General features: G+C 37.0%; 1 protein-coding gene across 1 annotated transcript; it reads right to left on the reverse strand.

Moving 5' to 3' along the window:
* Positions 1 to 3138: 3138 nt before the first annotated feature.
* LOC108679744 (phosphoribosyl pyrophosphate synthase-associated protein 2) lies at positions 3139 to 15823 on the reverse strand. Its single transcript, XM_018168460.1, has 8 exons — positions 15599 to 15823; positions 12053 to 12175; positions 10365 to 10528; positions 9165 to 9289; positions 8347 to 8434; positions 7027 to 7217; positions 6532 to 6678; positions 3139 to 5365 (listed from the first exon to the last, which is right to left on the reverse strand). Exons 1-8 carry the CDS (start codon positions 15676 to 15678, stop codon positions 5207 to 5209), a joined length of 1077 nt encoding a protein of 358 aa, XP_018023949.1. The 5' UTR covers positions 15679 to 15823; the 3' UTR covers positions 3139 to 5206.
* Positions 15824 to 27194: the final 11371 nt, after the last annotated feature.

A 27194-nucleotide genomic window follows, 5' to 3' on the forward strand; every position in this document is an offset into this window, starting at 1 on the left:
GCTAGGCATTTCAAGACTGAACATATGCTCCTGCATAGCTTCATCAACTACCAGTATCTATTGGGGGATATTGCTTTTCCGTCAGTATGATCAGTTTCGTGCTCACACGCGAAATGCTTTCTTACCACTACCAGTTGTGTAGGAGATACCTAAGGCTAAGGATTCCGAGGCGGCGCTTTCGTTGTCAGAAAAGCGGGAACTGGGAAGACCAGGAACATGATGTATTGCCTTCTTTTTTGCTACGCTTGCCGGCTTTCATTTCGCCAGTTGTACGTGTCGCCAGGCACTCAAGTGTCGACACTTGAGTGTCGCCAGGCACTGCGACTAGAAATGTTCACTTACTTCACTAGATCGGGATGCATGCCGGAGGCCAGCATAGCCCAAGACCAGCATATCTTTCATCCTCCTTTCCGTGCGTAAGCCTGCTAAAGGGCAGAGTAGACAACCGTCCAACAGCTCTATCCCATGCCGTCTAACCTCCTCACGATTTTCGGTAAGCAACTCCCTACGCCATACCGCTGTTGATACACAGTCAGCACTCCAGCCCGTCCGTTCGTCGCAGCTGTTTTCCCCCGCCATAACTCTACCTCCACGCTTACCCCGTCTCCCCGCCTTTTTTCACTGACTGCCGGACGTCTTTTCTTAGTTTCTGCTCACTTGACTGCATTACGCTATGAAAAGAGGATCTATAGGAGTTGTAAACTAACCTAACCTAACTTAACCTAACCTAATTCGGATAAGCATCAAAGGACTGCGAGAAAAGCCTCCAGTTAGTCATGCGATAATGGTGGAGAGTCGGGGTAAGTGTGGAGGGAAGAAGATGCTGGGGGATAGTAGGGCAGGGAAACAGTGGCGCTAGGTTCACGTCTTGCGGAGTAAGTAAGGCGATGACGCATTACCGTTTGGTACAGCTCACATTTGCGGCAATGCAGTGTGGTCAGCGGATACTTAGGATAACAGCATGTGTAAGAAGTGATGGTATGGGTTATAAAGCATTGGAGAACAACGTATTGACCATTAACTATGTGGAGTAGCAGCTTGTGTGCTGAAGCAGTGTTGGTTTAAAGTTCGTGGGGTGAGATAGGTCAATTGACTACAGCTGCTTAGGTGCCAGGATGACAATATCTATAGCATTTAGATGGTTGATATTGGTTCCAGGGCTGATTTGAGCGTTAATTTGCTGGTCTACGGCTGCGCACCCACTAGATCACCGTCCAGACCAGACGCAACTCCTCGTCAACGATCTTCCGCTTCTACTTTGAATATACGTCCGCCGGTTCCGGAGTACTGGATTTCGAACAGCGTCTCATCGAGCATTGCATATAATATCATAGTGTTGTCAGTGTTGAAGTGAACTTATGAATTTATATTAAACCTAATCGTTTTTTCCATAGTTTAATCGTAGTCAATACTAAGTGAATTTTCGAATGATATAACGGTTCGCGACAGTTGAGAGCTGCTTAACTAGGTTTGGAGGACTGATGGTACCATGGATGGTACTGTAGGTGGCTATAAGCATGGCTGAAGTTGAACTATATAAGGTTGACCCGCGAGAAGTTCCGCCTTTCAGTTCAGCTCTCTTGTTACGTCACCGTGATCGGGAAACGTAACCAAACCCGTCATTCCCATGACGGTTTAGTTGATTGATTTGATCGCATTTCGGTGATTGGTTAATGCCCGTGACGCCACTGATATCATGACGTTACAGACGAACAACGAACTACATCCGCGAAAATGAGCTTCTCATGGGTCAACCTTATACTAGTTCAACCATGGTCTTAAGGTCCTCTCTCTGGAAACAACAGTTGGTGTCGACCAAGACTAACTGTATAAGCAAGATGATAGTCGCATTGTTGAAATTCTTTTCGCGTGAATGCGTCTTTGCTGATAGTAAGTTTTTGCCGTAATGGCAAGTGTCTTGGCAGTTGAGCATTTGAAGACATCGATGGAAATCTTTTGGGCCATCTACGTAGCGTGAAACATAGCTAAGAAAAAAAAAATATAACTCGGTACGCACTGCTTGCGTAAGTCACAGAGAGCGCATTTTCTCGTCGACGAAAAGGTAATGTCACGGACGGAGAGACAGACAGACAGACGGACGGACATTACGAGCACAATAGCTCCTTTTTTTCACAAATGAGAAAATGCGCTAAAAATAGTAAGGACGTCAGCGTACGGTGCAATTTAAGAGGCATGCACTAGGAAATTTGAGGCGAAGTGATTGAAAAATGCAAAGGGAGATGACCCACGGTTGAATCACATTTACTAGTTTAATCATTAGACGACCAACCGTCGAAAAACTTTCGTGTGTCTGATACTTAATGGAAATTGATTTCTGAGGTAGAGGCAAGGTGCCTGTTTGATCCTCCAAGCTTGCAACGTTGCCACCTATCTCGCAACGGAGCTCAAGGTTTAACATTATTAAAGAGGTGGGGGTCTCAATTTCTCAAATCAGAAATCTTTCATCCCCTACAGGGGGCAGAAGGTTTAAAGTGGCAAGAACGCTGAAGCTGAAAAAAGAAAAAGCACTGTTAGCATTTCAAAAAGACGAAGGGGGATTAAGGACAAGGAGGGCTGGGTGTAGAGCAAGAGAAAAAAAGACTCCTAATACAAGAGGTCGCTTCCACGGGACGTCGGCCGCACGCGTGGGAGAGACAGAGAAGGAAAAGATAAGAAATCCTACCCAAATGATAGACCAGTGGAGGGGACGGCTTAGTAAGGGACAATGCCAAGGGAAACGCGAAATCCCATTAACTTCTGATGAGCGCAGACATGCGTCGCAAACAAGTTCCCCTGAGGGATTTTTACCCGAGTAGTAGTAGTAGTAGTAGTAGATTTACTAGCGCTTCAGATAGCTATCTATTTCGCGCCGGAGGTGAGATCTTCAGTTACGTCAAAGATGTTTGGTTTCTTCCGTTACCCGAAAATATCAATGAGCTGCTCATATTAGTCTGTTTCCCTGAAATACTTCGCTTCAAGAAGACGCTTTTAAATTGACCTTTTAGATACAACAGTAGTTACCGCTCTTTATTAAGCATTACTCTACCTTTTTCGTTTACCGAACCGACGCTGAGAAGAGCCAGAAGATGCAAGAGCGTCGTAGAAATTGAGGTACGCTGAAGGAATTTTCAAATTATGTTAAATTTATCACATTATATTCATATATACCTTTCAAAATAACTACAACACTCTAGTTGTATTAGAGTAACTACAACGTACAGAAAAATAAAATATCTTGCCTCTTCTACAGTGTTTATGAAACGAAGCTTCGTCTAAGATTTTCAGATGATTCATTGAAACTTATAATGTTCGAAAAAAATGAAGCCTTAATAATAAAGAAAACCTTTAATTAACGCTCGAAATCGTCTACTTCTACCAGCTAGCTGAAGTACCCCTAGGCGGAGATATAAGCTAATAAATATGTACAGGTACACAATAAGAGTGGGCAAGTTACTCGCAATCAAAACTCCAATGCCACTCAAATTATGAACCAGTAAATAATTAACATTTGTGACTTGATATGTAAACGTCGCTTTAATTGGAAATTAATATTGAGAAATCCGTAATTGAATTTATTGGGAGAAATTCAATGTTGAGATCAAATTCCTAATGATTTCCTGGCTCACCAGCAACCAGAGAAGAAAATAAGTACAAGAACGATAAAGAATATGTGGACATGAGTTGGGGCAGCATATAACAGCTGAAGATTCGCAAAAAAAATGATAGCCAACGAGTTAAGATAGTAATTCACATCCCAAATTCATTCAAACTCACGAGATTAACCGAAACGACATAATATAAACAATAAATTCCAAGGAATCCACGCAAATAAAGCATCCACTCATCTCATGTCTCGATTTATTCCAATCACTGCCATCTGAGTTCTACTCAGATTACGTTGTCGGAAAGTGCTATTTTTGGTGTAATAGGGAAAACGAACGTAAATAAGCTGGGATAATTCAATTGACTGGAAATATCTATGCCGTGTGCCTGGAGTAATCTGTTGTGACCAGCCTGACTAAAGAATATACAAGCAAACTTACACCGTTACAAAGATATACTTGTAAATGAGGACGTCGTAAAATTGGAAAAAAGGTTTACTTAACTAAAGAAATCAAATACATGGCACAATTTAAGTAGAATGCCTCAAGTTATTGCTATTATTATTACGATTATAGCCCTGCTTCGTGAGACCTAAACCACAAATCAGTGTAGATGATGCGAGTGAAGGAATGCCCATCACTAGTTATAACACCGTAACACTTCACACTCAGAAAAATGGATTGGTCATACTGTGTAAATAGTGACACACTTTCTGACCAACAGCACGAGCTGTAGCACTGATACGCCCTTTTACCGGGCAAAATTGGTTCAGGGTAAAGAGCAAAGAGTGCATCGCTATTTGGAGTCGCATTTTTTTTCACAGCCCCAGTGTGGAAAGTTCATAACATCGAGTATAAAGACTAAATTCCAGATGCGACATCAGATCAATATATTAGCGACGTAGAAACATGATGAATTCAACTGACATGAAAAGGTATATTCATTCCTGAATAAAATTAGGCTACTAAGCCTGAAAATCAGGATATAGTTCTGTAATAAATGGCACAAATTCAACTCGCAAACGAGTTGAAAAGTTGAGTAGTTTCAACCGATCAACAGCGTGCACTGCAAGTAACTCTACTACAAACTAAGTTGTTAAGTTGATAAATGTGCCGTGGAGAACACAAAAGGATTCTTAAAATTATCAAGAAATGAGAATAATATTTGTTACCAGGTATTCTAGGACGATAATTGTCAGTGTCTTATTGTAACAACCTGCCCCGCTAATGATACTTATTTGTTACTTGACCCACTAATAATACTAAACGTTTAGTGAACATTGCATATTGCAATAGTCAATAACTGCAATGGACTGAACAGAAAGTTTGAATACGAATTTACACACAAATGAAGCTACTCAAATAACTACAACAATATTGATTGTAGTGAAGGCTTTATTATCTGCGTTTCTCAGTTATTTCATGTTAAAATACAAGAACGCTTCACAAGATGAATAAAAAAAGCTTCTTTAGTTACCCCACACTTCGGGTTAATACATCATATTTCATCAATATGGGATTATAAACAATAATAAGGGTAGTTTTCACGTCCAGTATTGTACTGTAACATTACAAAAATGAGCACAAAAGTAAATATGGGTAGTTCAGTCTTCCAGCGTGACGTTTCTGAAGAGGTAGCTCATGCTCTCGTTGTTGTGGATGCGACGTATGCTCTCGGCAAGCAGGGCGCTGATGTCGACGGTCTTGATCTTGTGACACTGCAGCTTTAGGATCTCGTGAGGCACGGTGTTCGTTACTACAACCTGTTAACAAGTGGACAATTTAGCAGTTATTAACAGATATTCACTTTGTTACTACGAACTGTTAACAAGTAGAGTAAGCAGTTATTAACAGATATTCACTTTGTTACTACAAAATGTTAACAAGTAGACAATTTAGCAGTTATTAACAGATATTCACTTTGTTACTACGAACTGTTAACAAGTAGAGTAAGCAGTTATTAACAGATATTCACTTTGTTACCACAACCTATTACCAAGTAAACAATTTAGCAGTTATTAACAGATATTCACTTTGTTACTACAACCTGATAACAAGTAGACAATTTAGCAGTTATTAACAGATATTCACTTTGTTACCACAACCTATTACCAAGTAAACAATTTGGCAGTTATTAACAAATATTTACTTTGTTACTACAAACTGTTACAAAGTAAACAATTTAGCAGTTATTAACAAATATTCACTTTCTTACTACAACCTGTTAACAAAATAATCAATTCAGACTAGATTACAGTTAATAAACGATTAATTCATTTGTCTATGATAGTAAACCTTAAGGCAATTTAATTCAGAACATAATTTTATAGAATTTTCACACCTTGTGGCACTCTAAAGTAGCTAATTGCCTAAAGTTCTTGGTCATTTAGTCCATGCAAATGTGATTTTCCAGTCATCTTGTTGCTAAGATTTATATAATTTATACTTTTTTAACTTTCTCAATAAATTGAACATGAGCAGTCACTTGTATTTTATGAGGTTGGTTTTAAACGTTCATTCTGTCACAATAAATTAAACATGAATTCAGCAGTGAGAATAAAATTACTTGACCAATGGACATTACTGAGACCGCTATGTGTACTTATGAAGCTTCGTATACTTGGGAAGCTACGTGAACTTGGGAAGCTACGTGTACTTGGGAAGCTACGTGTACTTGGGAAGCTACATGTACTTGGAAGCTACGTGTACTTGGGAAGCTACGTGTACTTGGGAAGCTACGTGTACTTGGGAAGCTACATGTACTTGGAAGCTATTTGTACTTTTTGTACTGGAAGCTATTTGTAGCTATGGGTACATAAGCAAGTTCTCAGTATGTAACTTGCTGTCAAAGTTCTGTTGTAGACAAGTCATGACAATCTCTATGTTCAATAATGATAATAATAATAATTTTGATACTACGGTCTCTAACCTCATCAATGGCCGAGGCCTCAATAAGCCTGGGGGCATCGGAGGACAGGAGGCCGTGCGTGGCCATCACGTAGATCTTGTACGCTCCTCGGGACTTGAGAACCTCGGCCGCCGCCACGAACGATGCTACGTCGTCCACCATGTCGTCCTGGGGGACAGTTGGAGTTAGTGTGCCTTATCATGAAGAATACTATAGCAGCCAGAGACCCGCAAGTTATTATATCAGCCAGTGACACGCAAACTATAACAGCAAGTGAAATATTTTTGGAATATAAGAAGTTCAAGCATACAATTATCCTTTGCAAAATTCACGCCCGTGATGGCAATCATGCCCCCCACTCACCACCATGATGGCAATCCTGCCCCCACTCACCACCATGATGGCAATCCTGCCCCCCACTCACCACCATGATGGCAATCCTGCCCCCCACTCACCACCATGATGGCAATCCTGCCCCCACTCACCACCATGATGGCAATCCTGCCCCCTACTCACCACCATGATGGCAATCCTGCCCCCCACATCCCCCACGACGTTAATGGGGGGTTTCTCCTTAGCAAAGAGGGCGGGCACGCCTCCCCCGACCTCCATGACCCGAGAGTGGTGCTCCAGGGCAGGAGGGCTGTTGCGGCCGTCAGTCTCTTCATCCTCGCTCGTCTTCTGCTCGCCGTGGATCACAGCAATGCCTGGAAAAATATAGAAATATTAATCTATTATCCTGGATGACAGCTATACCTGTAAAAGTGAAGTTGAAATCATTGATCTTTCAACGTGGGTAAGGGTTATACACGTAGATACGATGCTGAAATCATACATACCTGTATCCATGGTTGAACTATTTAAGGTTGACCTACGAGAAGTTCGGTCTTTCAGTTCAGCTTTCTTGTTACGTCACATAGATCGGGAAACGTAAACAAACCTGTCATTCCCATAAGGGAATGGTTGATTGGTTTGATCGCCTGATTGTTTGATTGGTTAATGCCCGTGACGTCACTCAGATCAGTGACGTCACAGGCGAACAACGAACTACATACGCAAATAAAATACTTAAAAAAACTTTTTAAAAAACCACGTTTTTCTTGTGGACTAAAAAGTAGAAAATAAATTATGGCTCGCCCCAAAAAACGTGTGACAATTTACTTGACTTGACGTACGTATCGATGATACGCAGCGTATGCGCCTGCTCGTCTATAACGTCAGCGCCCGCGCGTCATACTATATACTGTATATACTATTTATATATACTTTACTCAATTAAGCTAATTTAGGTCTCTAATTGCTAGTTTTTATGATTGTATCTGAAATTGTTAGGCGAAAATAGCCTGCATGCCGAATTTCAGATCTCTAGAGCAATCAGAAGTGGGCTAATTTTCGTTGTCAAAGTTAACAACAAACAAACAAACAAACAAACAAACAAACAAACGCGAAGCTAAGCTAAGAAAAACGTGTTAAAAACGTTTTAAAATGGGCTTCTCACGGGTCAACCTTATACGGTATTAGTTCAACCATGCCTATGTCATCCTGGATGACGGCTATACCCGAAGAAACAACGTTTAAATCATTCATCTGATATTGTTGATAACTGTTATACCTGCAGAAATCATATTGAAATCATTCATCTATCATCGTGGATAAGGGTTATGCCTGAAAACAATAATTTTAATACATGAGTCCAATACAGATATTTAACAACCCAATGTCAGACAAATACAAAAGTTCAGTAAAAATATGGAACAATAAAGTCCAGTAAAGATACCAGCAAGAACCAAATGTTTGCCAAATACCATGTCAACAATAAACAGAATAGAATCTCACCAAGTCTGAGTCGCTCAGCATAAGACGTGGCCTTCTTAGCAGAGCCAGGGTCCCTGGCGACGATAACGGAATTGCGGTAGTCGGGGATCTGAAACAGGGGCATGAATTTTCAACAATAATTACCTAATTTTTACAGCATTGTTTTCCTGCATTCAAGAACACACAAGATTATTAAATAAAAGAAATAAATATCAAGATAATCCTCTGTTTTTTTTAACAGTAAGCGATGGTGAATTTCAAGCCTTTGCTCATTCATCAACTTGATCTAATAAGTGAGAGTTTAAAATGAGTTTACAGGATCAACAGGCAAAATTTGTAGATGTATGAGAAGATTAATATTTTATTCATGCCTACAAGCACTAGAATCTTAACGTCCTTCAGCCACGAACATAAGAAAAGGAGGAAGAAATAATATAGATACAATATTTGAGTATGCAAATTGTATTCTATCTTGGAATGCAGAAACAGAAATAAACTGAAGAATAGATTAACAATTCTTTTCAATTCGAGGAAAATCCAGTAGAGTGAAAGTTACAGCAAAATGCTATGCTATCAGTTGGAATAAGATTGGCCCTTAAGTGTAGCTTTAGACCGAAGTTAGAAAGAATTTTGTTGTTATGTAATGCATGAACTAGTACCTACATCAATAACTCATCATGCAATAACACTACAGCACAGTTTTCGGACCAATGTTGCACTCGAGGACCAATTTACCCCCCGATGAAGGTACAGAGATTACAAGATGATTGAGAGGGTGGCAAATTATGTACAGGAGCAAGAAATTACAATAATTGTACACAAAAAGTCAATACACATACACTCTCTTGGATGTACTGCAGCAAAAATGGCGAGGCACGTAGATTATCCACAGGACAGTCAAAGAAGCCTTGAATTTCTTTCTGGTGAAGGTCCATTGTGATGACATGAGTCAGGCCGGCTTTGCCTGCAAAGCAAGTATATAATTTATGTATATGAGCACAAGGGTGAAATTTAAGCCATTATTTTGCAAAAAAATGACAATAATGTATCTCTTAACCCTTTAGCGGGCAAGCATTGAAATATCCAGAAATTAAAATTTCAGAAACCATTTCAAGAAAGTAAGAAGTATTATACAATATATTTATTTCTATGAATTTTTGCAAATTTTGCCTATTGAAGGTTTAAATCGCACTTGAAGAATTCAATAAATGCGATCAGTACAAAAAATTTTCTTTATAATTAAAATTCAGTTTATGCAAATGAAAAGTTAGAAACATAAAAATTTAATTTAATTAAATTTAATCAAGTTGCCAAAATAAATAAATATATAGAGTGATACTACTTCCAAATTTTGAAGAAAATGCGGAAAGAGCGTCAATTCCATTGTCCTAGTCAAAACCTTCAATTAAATGCTCATATTTCAATTTGTGGACTTTGCAGCTGGTGATGCTATAGATAGACGATGGTCAGATAATTAGTGATTGACTGAGGCATTATAAGGATGCCTCAAAAACAAGCAGGAAGCCGTGGTGAGGCTTTTTGTGACGCGATTTCAAGTGATCATATATGGTAACTAACCCGTGAAAGGGTTAAGCAAAATTTACACATTTTTTTAAGTTCCAGGCAAACAGTAAAATGAATTTTTTTCTAATTACATCAATCATGTTTTAGGAGAATTGACTTGAATGAGAAAAAATGATGATAATAAGTATATTAAGCATCACCAGTTATTGGATATATACTACATTAAATCAAAAGCTTGAATGAAAACTTACGTATTATTTCTTTTCACATCTTTGTTACGTACCTAAGCAATCATTCTACAATTTTCATTCTTATAATTATAGCAAAAAAAAATCAGCATATAACTGCTCTAATAGTGGTAGAATTTAAAGTAGGTTTAACTAGGACTTGACATATTTATAATATGAAATATCAAAGCTCAGAGTAAGTCGTGAGTCCTGAGCTAATGTGTTACAGTGCACATCACATCAATTTTAACTATCAATCACATTTTTAACAATAAATGCATTACTTACACATCATTTTTGCTAGAAGTTTGGAGACTATGCAACCCCGCTTGCGCATTTTGCTCTGCTTGCAATAAGGCATGTAAGGAATCACACCCACAATGTTACGAGCCGATGACGTCTTGCAAGCATAAGCCATGATTAAAAGCTCCATGATGTGGTTGTTAACATCTCTGAAAAATTGGGAATTGATGATTATATAACTCAAGATTAAAATTTCTAAGAAACTTGATTGTTACTAGCATCCACCTCACATCTTTCTGAAAAATTTTCTTCATTTGATGTAAATATTAATGACAGGAAAAAAAACAGAAAATAGGACATGGAAAATCACAAATAATGATCGGCCATTGCACTATTAAAATCAGAATCAATCTCCAGTATAGGTACTTATTTCTTTATGATTTCAATTTGCTAGTAGAATTAAATCATTCATCAAATACTCATATCAAATGTAGAAATTTATTTGCTTCCAATATCACAACCCACCAAGGAACCTCATAGAAGGTTTATATACAGAAATTATCACACAATATTAGTCATTGATCAATGAACATTGATCTCAAAGCAAAACAGATACTTATCATGACAATGGAAAGCCACAATAAAAATGCCCTCATCTTTACAAAGCACACAAATATTCTTCCAATCCAAAAGGAAAATTTGTTACTGAACCAGATCTATGGTACTGTAAAGGAGGTTTTTTTGAAGGAGTGATTGTTTAAATTTTATGAAAATTCAAAGGTTACCGTAAATACAAGTTAAAACACAAACATTGGAGAATCAGGATTGCACAACACAATTCCATTGGGAGATTACAAACAAGAAACATTTGCAAGAAACCCATTATATGCTTTGTTATTTAAGTTCAAAAACATGGAAGACTTAATCAGAGAGTTTGTCTATTCCTGCATTGTTTGTTTAATCAGGTTGGCTAAGATTTAAATGAATTTAAAGTCATATATTTTTTTTATTGGAGATTTCTAGAAACTTCCAATGAACTCCAGTTGGCAAAATTTTTGAAGTGTTTGAAGTTATTTACCATGTGTTGAGAGAATGGGAAAAAGACATATAAAGATAAGAAGTATAGCAAGCCTGCTTGTCAACTGTTGCAATAATATCAAAATTTTTGCTTGAAAGTAAACAATGTTAAAGTCTCTCTTGTTGAAAAAATGAAGAAGCAAAAGCTTAATCACTTTAAAAAATTTGAACAATAATGGGGTGCTGATAATATTCTATTAATAATTCTGTAACATAAAACATTTAAATTTCAAAGCATAAAAATATTCATTGACCATTATACTAAAAGGCTGAAATATTTGAGTAGTGAGAACACTATTGAACTAACTTGGGCAATAGCCATCATCATGCCAATAATAGTGGCAATGCAGAGAAATATGTTAGACTCTTCATTATTTGAGAACTATGAGTAGACTAGTCAAGTATCACTGATACCAGCATTATCATACATAGATATTTAATAAAATTTTGTACTAGATCAAGTGCTTAAAAATTAACTATATTCTGAAAAAATCTGTTGGTTGCCACTATGTAAGTCACTCTGACTCACTATGATAGACAAGGCAAGTGTAACAACAGTATATGGTGACTAACATGTCACACACTGATCTTGCAGCAAACACTTTCATGTTGATTTAATGAATCATGGAGACAATAATATATGAGGCATAACTCACTTATTAATGCCAGTCTGTATGATGTAGACGCTCTTCTCTCGCACACTCTCCATAATTTCAGCCTTAGTCTCCAGACAGCTCGTCTGGGCAAGCTCAGCACGTCCCACACGCACCTCCAATTTGCTGAACACAACAACAAAAAAAAACTTCAGAAGCACTTCTTGCAAAATAAAAATTTGTGGCATAGAAGTGTAGCAGGAAAGATGGACACTTTGCTGAGTTAATTAGAAAATAATTTGATTATGGATAAAAGCCATCTCTTATAAAGCCAGCTGCCTTGAAAAACTTGGTCATGCATTGCTAGGAACCAATCATCATAATTTGTTAACATATTTGACTACTTAAAGCACATATCTGTACCATAGTACCTATGTATTTTTCATAGATGTAGGTATAGGTGCTTATACACAGGGCTATTAGTTGCGTATATTGGTTGCGTCTACTAGGCCAGGCTACTAAAATTTGTGATGCTCGACATGTTCAGAGGCAACTAGCTGGTTCATTGCAGGCAGAGCACCTCGAGTTGTTTTGAAGCAGTCTATTGCGCTCAGTAGCCGCCCGGCCATCATACCGAGCGCAGTTGCATCGCTCTCTCTCTTGCCCACTGTAGCACGCACTGCTGTCGTGCTCTCGCATGACTCTACACTGTGCACACCCTTACTCAACAGCTCCCAACATCGCACTGACGCGGGCGCAGTGTACCGAAAACACTATACTCGTGTATAAGCTCGCAACCTGCAAAACTGTAGTAGACGCAACCAATATACACAACCAATAGCCCAGTGTATAAGCACCTTATGGATTAGTACACTTTTGTAACAAAATTAACACTCAGTGTTCAGACAAGAGGTCCAAAAGCAGTGAGGTATATATGAGTAAGCTAGCATAGTCAATACATTAGCGAAATTTGGTGAACATCATGGCAAACTGCATGTCACTGAAGCAGCAAGGCAAGGAAAACAATATGAGTACATACATAAATTCCTCATTAAGGACAGCAAAGATCTGTATTCAGGAAGCAAATTGAATGATGAAAAACCAGAAAAATATTCTTGATTCATCCTGTACAGAAGTTTAGTTTTCAAACACACATAATTTTAAATACCTAACATTCAGTGATGAGCAAATACACTCCATTAGTTACAAAATAGACTAAGAAAAATATACCTATCTAGCTGCAATTCAGAAATCTGTACAAAAATCCTGCTATGGTTAGAACTTCAACAAAATTTTAGAAATCTTAAAATAAGAAACACCACATACACATAAAAAATATTTTAAAAATTATAACACACACTACAATTCAATCATAAAATTGAATACACTATGTTGTTTACCTAGTTTGTTGTTAGCTACTATTAAAATTACTAGCCATTTCATTGTTGGAAGAAAATGAGCAGAAAAGAGAGGTGTTTCATAATGCAGTTGGCAGGATACCGTGTCAGCCTGTGGCTTACTTAGTGCCAGTTTGTAGGATGAAGACATCACGGCCTCGAACAGAGTCACCTATTTCCACCAAAGTTTCTGTATTTGGACGGGTGCTCACTGATAACTTGCCTAAAGGGCGTGCCAAACGACTGAAGGAACACACTATATTATACATTACAAAATAGCTGGTAGTTGTATATCAGTACTCAAAAAGAACATGTTGTAGCTGCCTAAGTTTCAATGTGGTACTGTTATAAATGTGGTGCAAAAAAATCTCCATCCTCAAGTATTAACACAAGGCATATAAAACATGATATGTTTGCTACAGGTATACTGGTAACAACAGTCATCTAACTGTGGCAAAGTGGGATCATAAAACTGTATGGCAGTTTATCCCTTTGCTTAATTTAGAATAAATTTTACATTTTCAAGTGCACTGGTTTAGAGTAGGTAGAAGTTTTATGGTCAAAATATAGTACAGTAACTCCAGAACAAGCTGTTGGATATTAAAAATTAAAAAGGATTTATCTTGAATAAAAGGTGTCCAGCTCATGTAGAGAAAATGTTTCTAGAAACATTCAAAACATGGATTCAGAAAATAGGTACCTTTGATGAGTACCGGTATCTGGAAGTCTTGACAAATCTGATACTACTATGGTACTCAGGGTTAAGCAAGAATAAAGATCTAGTCTGCCACTATAAAGTTAAAATTCATAATCCACAATGGTAAAAATAAAGCTTTTTTCAGTATAGTATGACTTTTGTACAGGCACTGGTATGACCAACAGAATTTTTGAACGAAAATATAAAAAACTTAAATTCAAATACACTGAAGAAGAATCAGCTCCTTACATAATTAGTTTCTTACAATAGTTTGAGCATTCATATCTTATTTTCTATCCATGATTTGACAGTTAATTTTTAATTATCAATAGCAAACATACAACATACAATTATCAATAGATACAATATCAATAGATCAATACAATACAATTATCAATAGATCAACATACAATTATCAATAGCAAAAATACAAGAAAATAACAGCCATAATAAGCGCTTCCCAGACTTCTCAGCAAAGACTTCAATCTGAATTTTATATAATTATGAAATTACACAAAATCATGAACAAGACTGAAATTTATTTTCTTACAAAGCAATCCATTTTGTAAGTAAATAATCTAAAATACCCATGTCCAGTTAAGTACAGATCTTAAACTAGGATGAACGTGATGGTCAGATGGATTATTGTGAATAAATAGACAAATGAATGCTATTTTTTCATGCATAGAGCTTGATGGAATAAGTAAATAGATGATAACACTTATAAAAACAAATAGTGAATTTCTGAAGAAATAGTCACCAGTTCAAAGTTCTCAATATAATAAACTCAAGTCCATCAAATTATTTCTAATAAGAAACTAAAAAAGTTCTTCAAATTTAATACTATAATTACTAGTTACAAAGTAATGTATGCATCATTTATCATAACATATATATGATAAAAAAAATAAAACTGGTCATCCATTCTATAAGAAAAAATTTGAAAAAAAATTTGAGTTGCAGAGCTCTAAGAGCTTATTTCTAGCTGTAGCCTACTTATTTTAGTTTCATACCAAACTGGAAAATTGGACAGAAACAACCAGAGAAGGAGACAAAAATACCCATGAATATGTTAAAATATCCAGTTCCTTTAACAATTTTGTCAGGATAAAACAAGAAAAATGGCAATAATTATAATGCTGGAAATTATTAAAAATTGCCTATGAAATGATCATTTTTACACATGACTTTAGGAAAATTTTATCTGATATTCAAACTGGGATTTCATTCAGATACCAAGTTCCATATCATTAGAAAAATATTCTATAATCTATACTGTCTATGATCAAAGTCAACTAAGAAGTATTAAGTAAGGTATACAAGTTTAATAATTTAGATTAACAATAGTTTATAGTCAAATTGCAGAGCTAGTCTCAACTAAATATTGGTAATAAATACTGTTACACATTGGGAAAAATACTTCAATACACAAAAAAAACTTTTAATTAATTTATTATCACAATAACATAATTTATTTACTAATTACTGTTCATCAAATTTAAAAATACAACTCACTTGGCAATTAGTTCAGCTAACTCAGGATGTGAGTTCCCTGAGAGAAGAACCATTTCCTTGCTGCCACGTCCAGTGTCCATCTCTAATTTGTTTTATAAAAATAGAAACAAAAGAAATGAAAAACTCAAGTACAACTGTACAAGTACAATAAATGAGCTACACTGCTGCTACAGTGAATCTGAAACTGAAATTGATTAATTGATACCTATTTGATAATCCTTGACCTTGAGCTGGAGGTTGAGATAGGGCAATAAATATTAATTAGAACAAATAAATATAAATATGTATAGAAGTGCATAAGAAAAGTTGTAAACATTCTATTCTAGTCAATAAATTAAAATAGAAAAATCTTGCTTTGGATTTCAATCATTTCATTATGCAGAAAATAGAAATAATAAGATTAAAGATATTGAACAATGAGCAATTCAGAGCAAAGAATGAGATGATGAAAATATGAATAAGCAGAATAGCCATTTTAAAGTGACATGTACCACTGTAATGACTAATGACTGTTTTAGTGTAGGTATAGTACTGTACACTGTAGAGTGTAGATGATGTATAGGCTAGTGTATTGTATTGCACTCTGCAGTAGCAATCATACAGTAGTACACTAGTACTTGAATTGAATTGATTCTTGAACTTGACTTGAATGAGTAAGTCTGTAAGTGGGCTCTCTGCTACCAAATGACAATTCAGAATTCAGATCCACCATCAGGCATCAGCCTATTATAGTATTAAGCATTTAAGCCTAACACTAACAAGTAACAACCCTAACAAATCACTATCTCTCATTCTCCATAGTCCTTACATAGCAGCAGCGCTTCGAAATCGCAATTAATGGGCTTTGGCATCCATTTATTGAAAATTTGATATCGTCTATACTCAAAAAGTTGTTTCTCTACAACTAGCGTCATAGTACCCATTGCATTACCCAAGTTGGCCAAGTACCTACAATCAACACCAACAGACAGAGCGATGAAGACTGACCACGCAGAACGAAGTTACGAACGACCACTTTATAAAGGCCTACGTAAACAAACATAACTACCTAAGTAACCTAACCGGCGGATAAGCGGGCACTTTGACGGATTTTCCTTTATCACAGAAGTTCACATTATGGAGGAATGTTTGGAGCATGGTTGAACTTGTATATAGTTCAACCATGGTTTGGAGAAAGAAGATCGAATAGATTGTTTCGATTTCTCATATCGTTTCTAATTTCACATATTCTAATTCATCTGAATAAATTTCATAGCCAAAAAATAACCAGTTGTTCAAGAGTTTGAAGTTTAATATGGAAATAGTTACTATGACTAACAAAATAAGTATAAACCGGCTGTTTGGAGATCGTTTTTGCGGATGGAATTTATGCTATCTTACCATCAAACATTGTTTTTCCCCTTAAAATTGAAAATAACAAAGGAATCTTCCTTTGCAAAATTCTATCAATGCAGAGCGTAACTTTTTTTTCTCCTAAAAACGCCCGATTAATAAATTTGGCAAATAAATTTCCAGGACTGGGATCACAGCAAGCCGATATTACCTGACCGTAAAATCATCTGCGCCTGCACCAGCATCGTCATGCGGTGCACCAAGCCTGCACCAGCATCGTCATGCGGTGCACCAAGCCTGCACCAGCATCGTCATGCGGTGCACCAAGCCTGCACCAGCATCATCATGCGGTGCGCCAAGCCTGCACCAGCATCATCATGCGGTGCACCAAGCCTGCACCAGCATCATCATGCGGTGCACCAAGCCTGCACCAGCATCATCATGCGGTGCGCCAAGCCTGCACCAGCATCATCATGCGGTGCACCAAGCCTGCACCAGCATCATCATGCGGTTCGGCAATAGCTGAAGCCTTTATCATTACGACTTTATCTGTCAACTTCCAATCTACTGGGTTTGTGAAATTAATTTCAAAGTGATTTTCGAATTTTTATTTTTGAGTAGTTCTTAATTTATGTAATTCGTGTACTTGGTGATCGCATTTATAAAAATCGAATAATCAATTTTTTGTAATGAATAGTGCATGAATGTTTTTATTGAACAATGAACGTTTTTTGCCTTCAAAACGCAGTATTTATGTTAAAATGTCTATCAGAACCATAGGTTTCAATTTAGCAACGCCAGCGATAAATAATATTCGACTCATTGAATAATAGAAAATGAATTTTTTTATTAAAATACACCAATTGTGATTGTTTACATAAACAATTTTTCTGCAATATATTAAACGGAATTTCGATGATGACACTCATTATTTTTTATAAATACCAGCCAACTGACTGCCGTTTGTCAGCCGCCTAAAAGCCGTCCGCTGTTTTTAAAAAATTTTAGACATGGCTAAATAGTGGTTTGATGGAAACAGTAGGCCTATCGGGGGCAGCGAAATTATTTGTCGTCGTACGATGAAAATTCTCAGTTAGAATCACGTTGTAAAACCTTCCACAGAGGATTGTGTTTGCTCGACCAATCATAATTTAAGTGCATTATTCGATACGATTGTTCTACCATTTGTTGTGTCGTCAGAACATCATTACCTCAGTCGGTGTCACTTTAGCCCCCAATCTCTTAGTATTTTAGCCCCCTTTTGCAAATGTCATAAGATCCTATTTATAAGATCCTAATTATATAATAGAATAGAATTGTCAGCACTGAAGAAATAGGCCCATGTGGCCTGTTGCCGATTCATGTACTTTTCGTGACTTGATTCCACAATGGATCCGGCATTCTGAACACGATCTTTCCATAACTGACGAATGTTTGAGATAGCTGCTGGACTTATTGACTGGTCCATAAGGTACTAGGCATTTTAAGACTGTAGTAGTCTATACCGCCTATGTCGGTATAGACAACTTAAATAAATTTTCGGACTCGTACTGTCAGTTATATGGCCAATATTTTCTCGCAATACATCCTAGCTGCAATGCCCTTAATTAATTTTTTATTCTGCATTGTTTTATTATGGATTCTAAAGTACCATATATACTCATCAACAAATTACTTTAAAGCTCCACTTTTCCACAGGCTTAAGTCGCAAGCGTCCCTTCATAATCCGGCGGCAAAAGTCATCTAGAAGAGAATTTAGGAGATTTCTGCGAGGCGAAGTCCAAGTTTTCTGCTGAATATTCAAAGGGAAGCTGTCATTACCGCGTTCAATTCCGCTGATCAGACTATCAATGGGCCCTGGCAACGAGACCCGAGCTCAGAACACCTGATCAGCGAGGCCCTCCAGGCCCATAACTCAGGCCTTATAGATGCCACACTCAGAGAAATGAGTATAACTTTGTACAAATGGCGATGTGCACTCTAGTCACAAATAACTTTGCCCCAGATAGAGGCCTCTTACTCATGCACTCAGAGAATTGAGTGAAACTTTGTCCAAATGGTGATGCTACCTCAAGTCCCGTAACTCAGGCCCTGATTGACGCCTTTAGCTCAACTAAGAGAAATGAGTGAAACTTTTTCCGAATAACGATGCACCTTTCTCTTTAGTGTGGGTCTTCCTTAAGGTCCCGTTTTGGTCCGAAGAAAGAGCGTTCCAGTGCTAACCTCTGCTCTCTTTTCGTGCCGTGGGCAAGAAAGTGGGTAAATATTGAGACAATATGACACATTCTTTTTCTAAGTGCTGGTTCCTTCGATGGAAAATCGATGACAGAAATATACACTCATAAAAATGAATGAGACTCTGTCAAATAGCTAACTACTTTCTGCTCTTGTTGTTTAGATCATCCTGATACCGTTTGGTCCTGTAAGAGAGTTTGTCAGTGCTACGTGGACAACATGATGCATTTATTTTCCTTAGTGTTGGGATCGATTAGAAGTGTCACAAGTATCAGGGCCTTTATTTTGCCTGGGTTTATTTTTGCACAGCTAGTATGACCTTGCTGATCTGATGAAATTTTTTTGGTTGATAATTCTTTTATTTTCAGATGCTGATGAAAACTGTAAATAAGTTCAGTTCATTTTTATTTTAAGTGTCATTATTTTTATCTTAGGAGCCACTAATGTTCTTTAACCGATATTCAGTTTGTGAGTCACTAATGCTCTATACCCGAGTGATCGGCGGCAACAAATGCAAATCCTTCGAAAATCCTATAAACCGTTATTTATTTATTTCTGTGATAAACGATTATTTGTCTTTGTTTAGTCTATTTCGAACATAGGTTAAATGAAAGGTTTCGACGGTATTTCGTGTTCGAGAACTTAAAGTTCTTTACCTAAGTTATTACTATGAATGTCTATTTCGTTAACGTGGTCCTGAATCATAGTCTTAATTTAATAAATGTAAGTCATATTGACTTTAATATAGGTCATATTTAGTCATATAAAGTCATTATAAATGTAAGTCATATTAAATTATAAGTTCATATGTTAATGGCAATAAAATTAATTCTATTTTATAACGATGAATTAATTTTGGTTTGAGATTTCAGATGAAATTATTTCGCTGTATAAAAGCAGATGATAAGTAGGTGATGATATGGGGGTGATGATATGAAGGTGATGAAATGGAGGTGATGATAAGGAGGTGATGATATGGAGGTGATGATATGGAGGTGATGATATGGAGGTGATGATATGGAGGTGATGATATGGAGGTGATGATAAGTAGGTGATGATAAGTAGATGATGATATGGAGGGAATGATAAGGAGGTGATGATATGGGGGTGATGAAATATAGTAATTGTGCCAATTATTATTAAACCTCCGATGTCACTTGTCGTCGGCTGTTTCTGATGGAAATGTTTCTAAACATCAATGTTATAAGTTGCAGAAATGAGTACACTGTAATTTTATTAAACTAACCATTAACAAAGATATTTTAACTGTCTTCCCAATTTTCGCGTTAATTATTAGTGTATTATTAAATCATTATCTTGATTTTCATTTAGTATTTCAAAAGTTCGTTGAGATTCTTCGACATAGAATGTATCAACAGTTTTGCATCAGTCATCAACAGTAGCTCTATAATTCAACCAATTCACATCGCTCGGCTGCATTCTAACTTTTATATGTGACATGTAAAACATTTGGCCTAAATTTGAGGAGATTAACGGAAAACTGTAAGCATGAGTCATCCGTTTTTTTGAGTGTTTTCAGAAAAATGAGTGGGCTATATTGTCCAAATAATGACACACTTACCTACTTTCAGCCTCAGCATAGAACGTATGTAGCACTGATACGCCCTTTTGTCAATACAAACCGGGTGAGAATAACCCACACAAAGAGTGCCTCGACATTTAGACAAAGTCTCACTCAGCTCTTTGAGTGTGGCTTCCATCAACATCGTCAAGTGCGCAGTATGGCAATTAGTGTTAAATTTAAGTAATTATTGTTTACTAATGACCGTTGGTGGCAGACAACTCACTCAGCAGCATCATGTTCCGCATTTCTGAGCATTTTTACTCCCCTGAGTCAGCTTTTTATTGCTCCTTTGATTATGCCGAGCTTGTCGGCTCAAAAATCTGGCTAAGCAAATTTGCCGGCAGCGCTAATCTGGTGCGTGAAATATGGTCGCCTCGAGAGGCCTGGGGAACGAAACTGGAGTGCGCTGCCTCTCAATGAAATGAGTGGAGCTTTGTCCGAATAGTGATGCACTTTTTGCCCTTGTGCGGGGAATCTTGACCCAGTTAGACCAGGCTTAAGGGCGTGTCAGTGCTACGTTAGCTGTCTGCGCACGCTGTGGGCAAGTATCACGATTTGGACAATAAGACCCAATAATTTTTTCTGAAATTGCCGTTCTAAATTCAGAGTGCATGCAGAATTGTGAACAAAAATTGTGGTATTAGGAAAACAAAGATATGATTATAGTGAGGCTGGCCGGAGAAATTATATGACCATATGATAATGGTAAATAAAATTATAAAAAAGAGAGATAATATTTTGATCAGAAGACTGACGATTATGTAGAGTAGCTAAAATCAGCTGAAGGGTAACTCTTCAGGCTAATGACGACATAAAGCAATTGTGATTCCGTTGAAACTACGATCAATCAACGTGTTTTCGATGTTTGATGTCGGGAGAAAAGTATTTCTAAGTTAAAGTGAAGAAAGTGCACAAATGGTACAGCATTAGATAATCTACACGATAGAAAAGATAAACGGTTCGCCTGTACACGCTTATAGTCACAACCGTATTTCCCAAACATAAATTTTATCTACTAAAAATACGAATTCGTAAAACCAAATAGATAAAATCAAGTTACTAGACACGTTTTCGCAACCGTATATTATATTATAGTCGCAACCTTATTTTCCAAACATAAATTGTATCTACTAAAATACAAATTCGTAAAAAAAAGTCGATAAAATCAAGTTACCAGACACATTTTCCTTCTTATTGCGTTCAATTCCGCCGAAGCTCCTCTAGCTCAATTCCCAGACCTTGTTTGTGGAACACTTGATCCTCCTCGGAGGATTCGAAGTTCCTTTAGGATCAGACCCTATAAAAAAAGAATCATGTAAAACTCAAGGATTAAGATGCTGGATTCCATCCATTGCAGGAGAGTGCAAGCCGACGCTGTGCCGGAGAAATTCAAGCAGGATTTCGTTCTGGAAATAAATTAATGCAAAACAGCCTGCATGCCAACGATCCTGGGATGAGACGAGGCTCGTCGGAGCACACAAAGGACTTAGCCACAAAAATTCACTCCTGGAACGCTTTATCCTCTTTCATATTATTTTTTCGAATTATATTTGGTTGAAACTGGTAATTCTCTTTCAAATTTCGTTCTGTTGAAACTGATAATTTCCTTTCCAAACGTGTGTTGTTGAAACTGTTAATTCTCTTTCTTTTGTCGTGAGCGGAAACATTAGGAATATTCGTCAAACAAGCCTTAACTTTCCTGTACCTCTACAAAATACGTAACAATTTAATTTGTTCATACTTTATGAATTAACTGCTCAGGAGAGATAAGATTTCAATTATTATTTTGTTATTGCTCTACTTATACCTTCATACTCAGAATAATATATGGGTCACATTTTCCAAATAGTGACACGCTTTCTTACGCACAGCACGAACGGCACGAGCTGTGAGCCGCTGTAGCACTGATAAGCCCTTTAGCTGGGGCAAACTGGGTCAGGGTGACACACACGAAGCAGAAAGTGGATTGCTATTTGAACGAAATCTCCCCCCTATAGCTGAGTGATTATTCTGGATTAAAAGCTTCTCCCTGTTAATATGTAAGGCATTTTGGTTCAATAAATTAGATGCTCATATGTAACAAGTCTCGCATTCATTGCTGCAATACGTTAACAACTCAATATATATCGTATAATGAGTATATTTTGCTGAACTCATTACTGCCTTGCCTTCAAATAAATGCGGTAGGCCTACACGACTCAGTCGTTATTTTTACGTGAGGCACTCCATCAAATTTGCACTCGACACACTCAGAGAAATGAGAGATGCTTTGTCCTAGTAGTTATGAACTTTTTGCTCTCGTGTTTGGCCCGCACTACCCAGCCGTTGTTTTTACGTTCTGCATTTTACCAGTATTGCACTCAGGATATCTAGAGAAATGAGTGAGGCTTTGTCCAAAACTTGCTGCATTTTTTAGCTTAGTGTGGGTCATCCTGACTTAGTTTAGCCGGCACGACCCAGCCGTTGTTTTTACGTAGAAGATTTCATCAATTTTGCACGCGGCAGGTCTGAAAGCGACGCCCGGGGAAGACAAACGAGCTTTCCGGTGCATACAATGCAGCTCGAGCACTCAGAGAAATGAACGAGACATTGTCCAAATTACTATATGCATTATTCCTAGTCTGGGTCATCCTGACCCAGTTCGGCGCGGTAAGCAGGCGCATGCAGTGCCATGTATTCTCTCTGCTCATGCTGCTGGTAAGAAAATGAGTCACTATTTGGACAATATGAACCATGCATTTTCTGAGTGCGAGGTATAAGTAATGCGAGAGCAAAACGCAAATTGCGGTGAATTCTAAAGCTTCGTCATCAGTCTTGATCGGACTCCGGCATAACACATGACACCGCATCACTCATAGTGCCGCAAATAACCCCAGTAATATTACTTAAGAAGTATTCAAAATTTTCATCAAGTATTAGAGCTCGAGTAATTATTTACAAAACAAACCATTTTCCGTTTAGTGGTTGTAAAAGGCTACGAAGTGGATGATTATAGGGACAGTAGTAAAAAAAATCGGTCTTCATGTTTTCCCCCTGAACTGCGAGCAAAGCTGATTCAAGTGTATTGCTTCTATCTTACTTCATTGTTCAAACTGCGTTCGAAGTCACTGATATTTCCCCTAAATAATAAATACGGCGTAAATTTGTACCGTAAAATTTTCAAACTCTGTACAGTCCGAGACAATATTAACACTTATTATATAGCATCGTACAGAGTTCAAGTTTAGTTTCTACAGGTTTTTCCACACTCTGCCGACCATTTTTATTGATCACACCTTGGTAACGCTGAAAAGACTGAGCGACTGAGCTGGAATAATAATTCCCAATTTAGTGAAGATTTTTGTTCTCTTATTCACAATTAACTACACTCCTTTTATCATTTGCCTATCTATCTATAACAATCTAATTATGTGACCTTAAAGAAGTGAGAAGAGCAAGCCGCTATTACCATTGTACAAATATTGTCCAAATATTTATAATATTATTTACAATGTTGAATTTTTCATGAACTTTAAAAATAGCAAGTACTGCACACAAAGTATTCTGCGAAGTCATTTGACTGCGAAAAGTATTCAACCTCAGAGAATTTAAGTGACATTTATCTTTAATTCAAGCTCATAGAAGATCAGAAAATATAAGGATTTGTTATCAAACGGTATACAATTTGAATTCATCAATCCATAACTTTTCATACACCATAATAGAATTTAGTAGAAACATTGATAAAATTCGCAGCTCAAACTATCTACTTTAAACATAAAGTCGACTAATGTATTGGGCTTGAGAATTCGTAGTTCGAAGCTTTTAAATTCATATATGCTGAAAAATTCATTCATTCCATTCCATTTCAGCGCAGTACCTGAAGTTCTCTTTGAATTACGTGACTTGGCTGCTGAATGAAAGGATGCCACTTCACTAACTCACTATTTTGGATCACTCTTCCGTCATTTCATCGCAACGAAAGAAACGCGATCGATGACTTAATGAGCCAAAATGCAATACGTCGAGCCGTAAAGAAATACTGAATTTTCGTCTGAATATCCTAGAGTTCTCTTTAATGCGCAATCCGGTATTTAGGAATAGATTTTTCCAGCGCTCTTATATTCATGGAGGCACTCTGACAAATGACTCTGCGGCCTGAGCACACCGCACTCAGAGAAATGAGTGAGATCTTGTCCAAATAGCGATTCACTTCTAGACTTTTTTGGTTCAATTTGACCTAATTTAACTCGAAAAAAATTGCATAGCAGTGCTACGTGCAGGAAGTGCGTCACTATTTGGACAATATTGCCCATCTATTTTTCTGAGTGCCTCAGATCGATGCTCGCCAATGGGTCTCGTGAGTTCAATTGATGACATGCAGAGCTTGCATTTCTATTAAATGAAGCCGCGTATAAAAAGAACCCTGCTGAAGATCAGCAACACGTGAGAAATCTCAGTGAATTGAGCACTCAGAGAAATTAATGAGAGTTTGTTCAATGACGATGTACCTCTTTTTCTCGTGTGCGCCACCCTAACCCTGTTGGACCAGGAAAAATGACGTATTTGTACACTTTCTGCTCGTGCTACGTGGAGAAAGCGTGTCACAACAAGGACAGTATGGCATACTCCTTTTTCTGAGTGTAATGGGCCTGATTTTTAGACATCGATATTCATCAGTTTAAATGTGGCCCAAAACCTAATGAAGGCGCTTAGCACTCTGTACAATCTGTTTTTTTTGGAGAAAAATGTAAAAAAGTTCTTAGAAGGTCAACCACAACATAAGTTATTACGATGATAAAAATTGTTTTTAGAAAATTATTCAATAGATTAGACACTTCTTAGACACTTCATTACGCTCCGCGTTGCAAACTACTGGGGATATGGTGTTCCAGTAGCTCATAATTCTTTTCTTGCAATTTTTGGGAATCGTTTTTTCTTCAGAATAAAAAGTTGGAGATTTTTCATGAGATTCACTCAACCCAAAATGCAAAAGCAGCGTATCGAAAATCAGCTGGATAATAAACATTAATTATTAATTCCAATCACCAGAAACAGAATTAAATATGGCTTTATATTTTATTGCGATTGAGTAATTGAGAAATTTAATTTTTATAAAAAATTCATATCTAGATACCCATCACAGCCATTGTTAAAAATAAAATCTTGAACACAGTTTCTTATCGCTAGCTATGACTGGGTAAGCGTCGCTCTCCTAACTGCTTCAATTGTCTCATAAGGCGAACTTTAACTGCTCCAAATCTCATTACTGCCTGGAAACCCAGAATTGACTTTTGAGATGGCAAAAATTCGGGATATTCGATGAAGATAACAGTCTGGAAGCTTTCAGAGACTTTTCATGTGCTTCGTGGCCTGAACTAAAATAACACTTAAAATGCAAATGCAAAAACTATCAAAGAAATCATTACGATTTCAAGCATACTTGTATGCAGTAAAATTTTGATATATTTTCAATAAATTTTTTTAATTTCTATCGAATTCAACAATGAAGAAAAATTGATTTAAAAATTTCTTGTGAATACTCAATTACTGAAGGTGGATCTCAAAAATTTTATATTTTAACTTAGATTTTGTCTATATTGATCCTATTCTAATTTATTACTGCAGTGAAACAGTGCGTTCGATTTTTTTGTATAGAATGTGGTAGTTCGATTGTTCTGTACATTCACAATCTCTTTATTTGACAAGTTATTACAAGAATTTCCATATCGCAACTGTAAACAAATGAAAATATATACGAAGCACGTAATTTTTTTAGCAGTTTACGGCGCATGCACATCTTTCAAGTGCTCTTTTTAGCGTAATCACCGCGCAACGAAGCTAATAAAAATACAAGGAACTGAGTAGCCAAATTTTTGCACCACACAGTTGTGTTGCAAGTCCCTTTTTGCGCATTATAGGTTCCTTAAGCTGGCCGGCTCAGTGTTACACGAGCTCTGTTCAGGTGAGGTGGTGTGACACCGTGTTCTGCAACCCTGCTCGATCTTTCTGAAATTATAACTTGCGAGACGTCCGATGGGAGTGAGTTAATTTTCTAAACACCGGTTCAAGTATTTGAAAAGATTCAATAATATTTATTTTAATTGAAAGATGTAATACAAAAAGGCGGCAAAAATGTATGCAGTTTAACAGTCGCTGTAACAATATGTGAAAATTGTCATCCATTTGACTAATGGGAAAACTTAAGTCGAGCTCACATAAACTAGATTAAAGGCAGAATTTTTATACTGGTCGGAAGTATCAGACAATCAAAATTAATTTAACGTTTCTTTAGGCGCACCCAATTTACACCTTTCTGCATAGATACTTAAATACTGGTAGTATTTACCGTAGACTATAAAATGAAAACCTAAGCCTCTAACTCGCACGACCGAAAAAATAATTTCATGGCAATCTTGAAGCATTTTGCGAAATAAAATTGAAATCAAATTTGTTTGCTATCTT

The sequence above is a fragment of the Hyalella azteca genome, unplaced genomic scaffold, assembly GCF_000764305.2.
Source record: "Hyalella azteca isolate HAZT.00-mixed unplaced genomic scaffold, Hazt_2.0.2 contig9203, whole genome shotgun sequence".
Lineage (NCBI taxonomy): Eukaryota > Metazoa > Arthropoda > Malacostraca > Amphipoda > Hyalellidae > Hyalella > Hyalella azteca.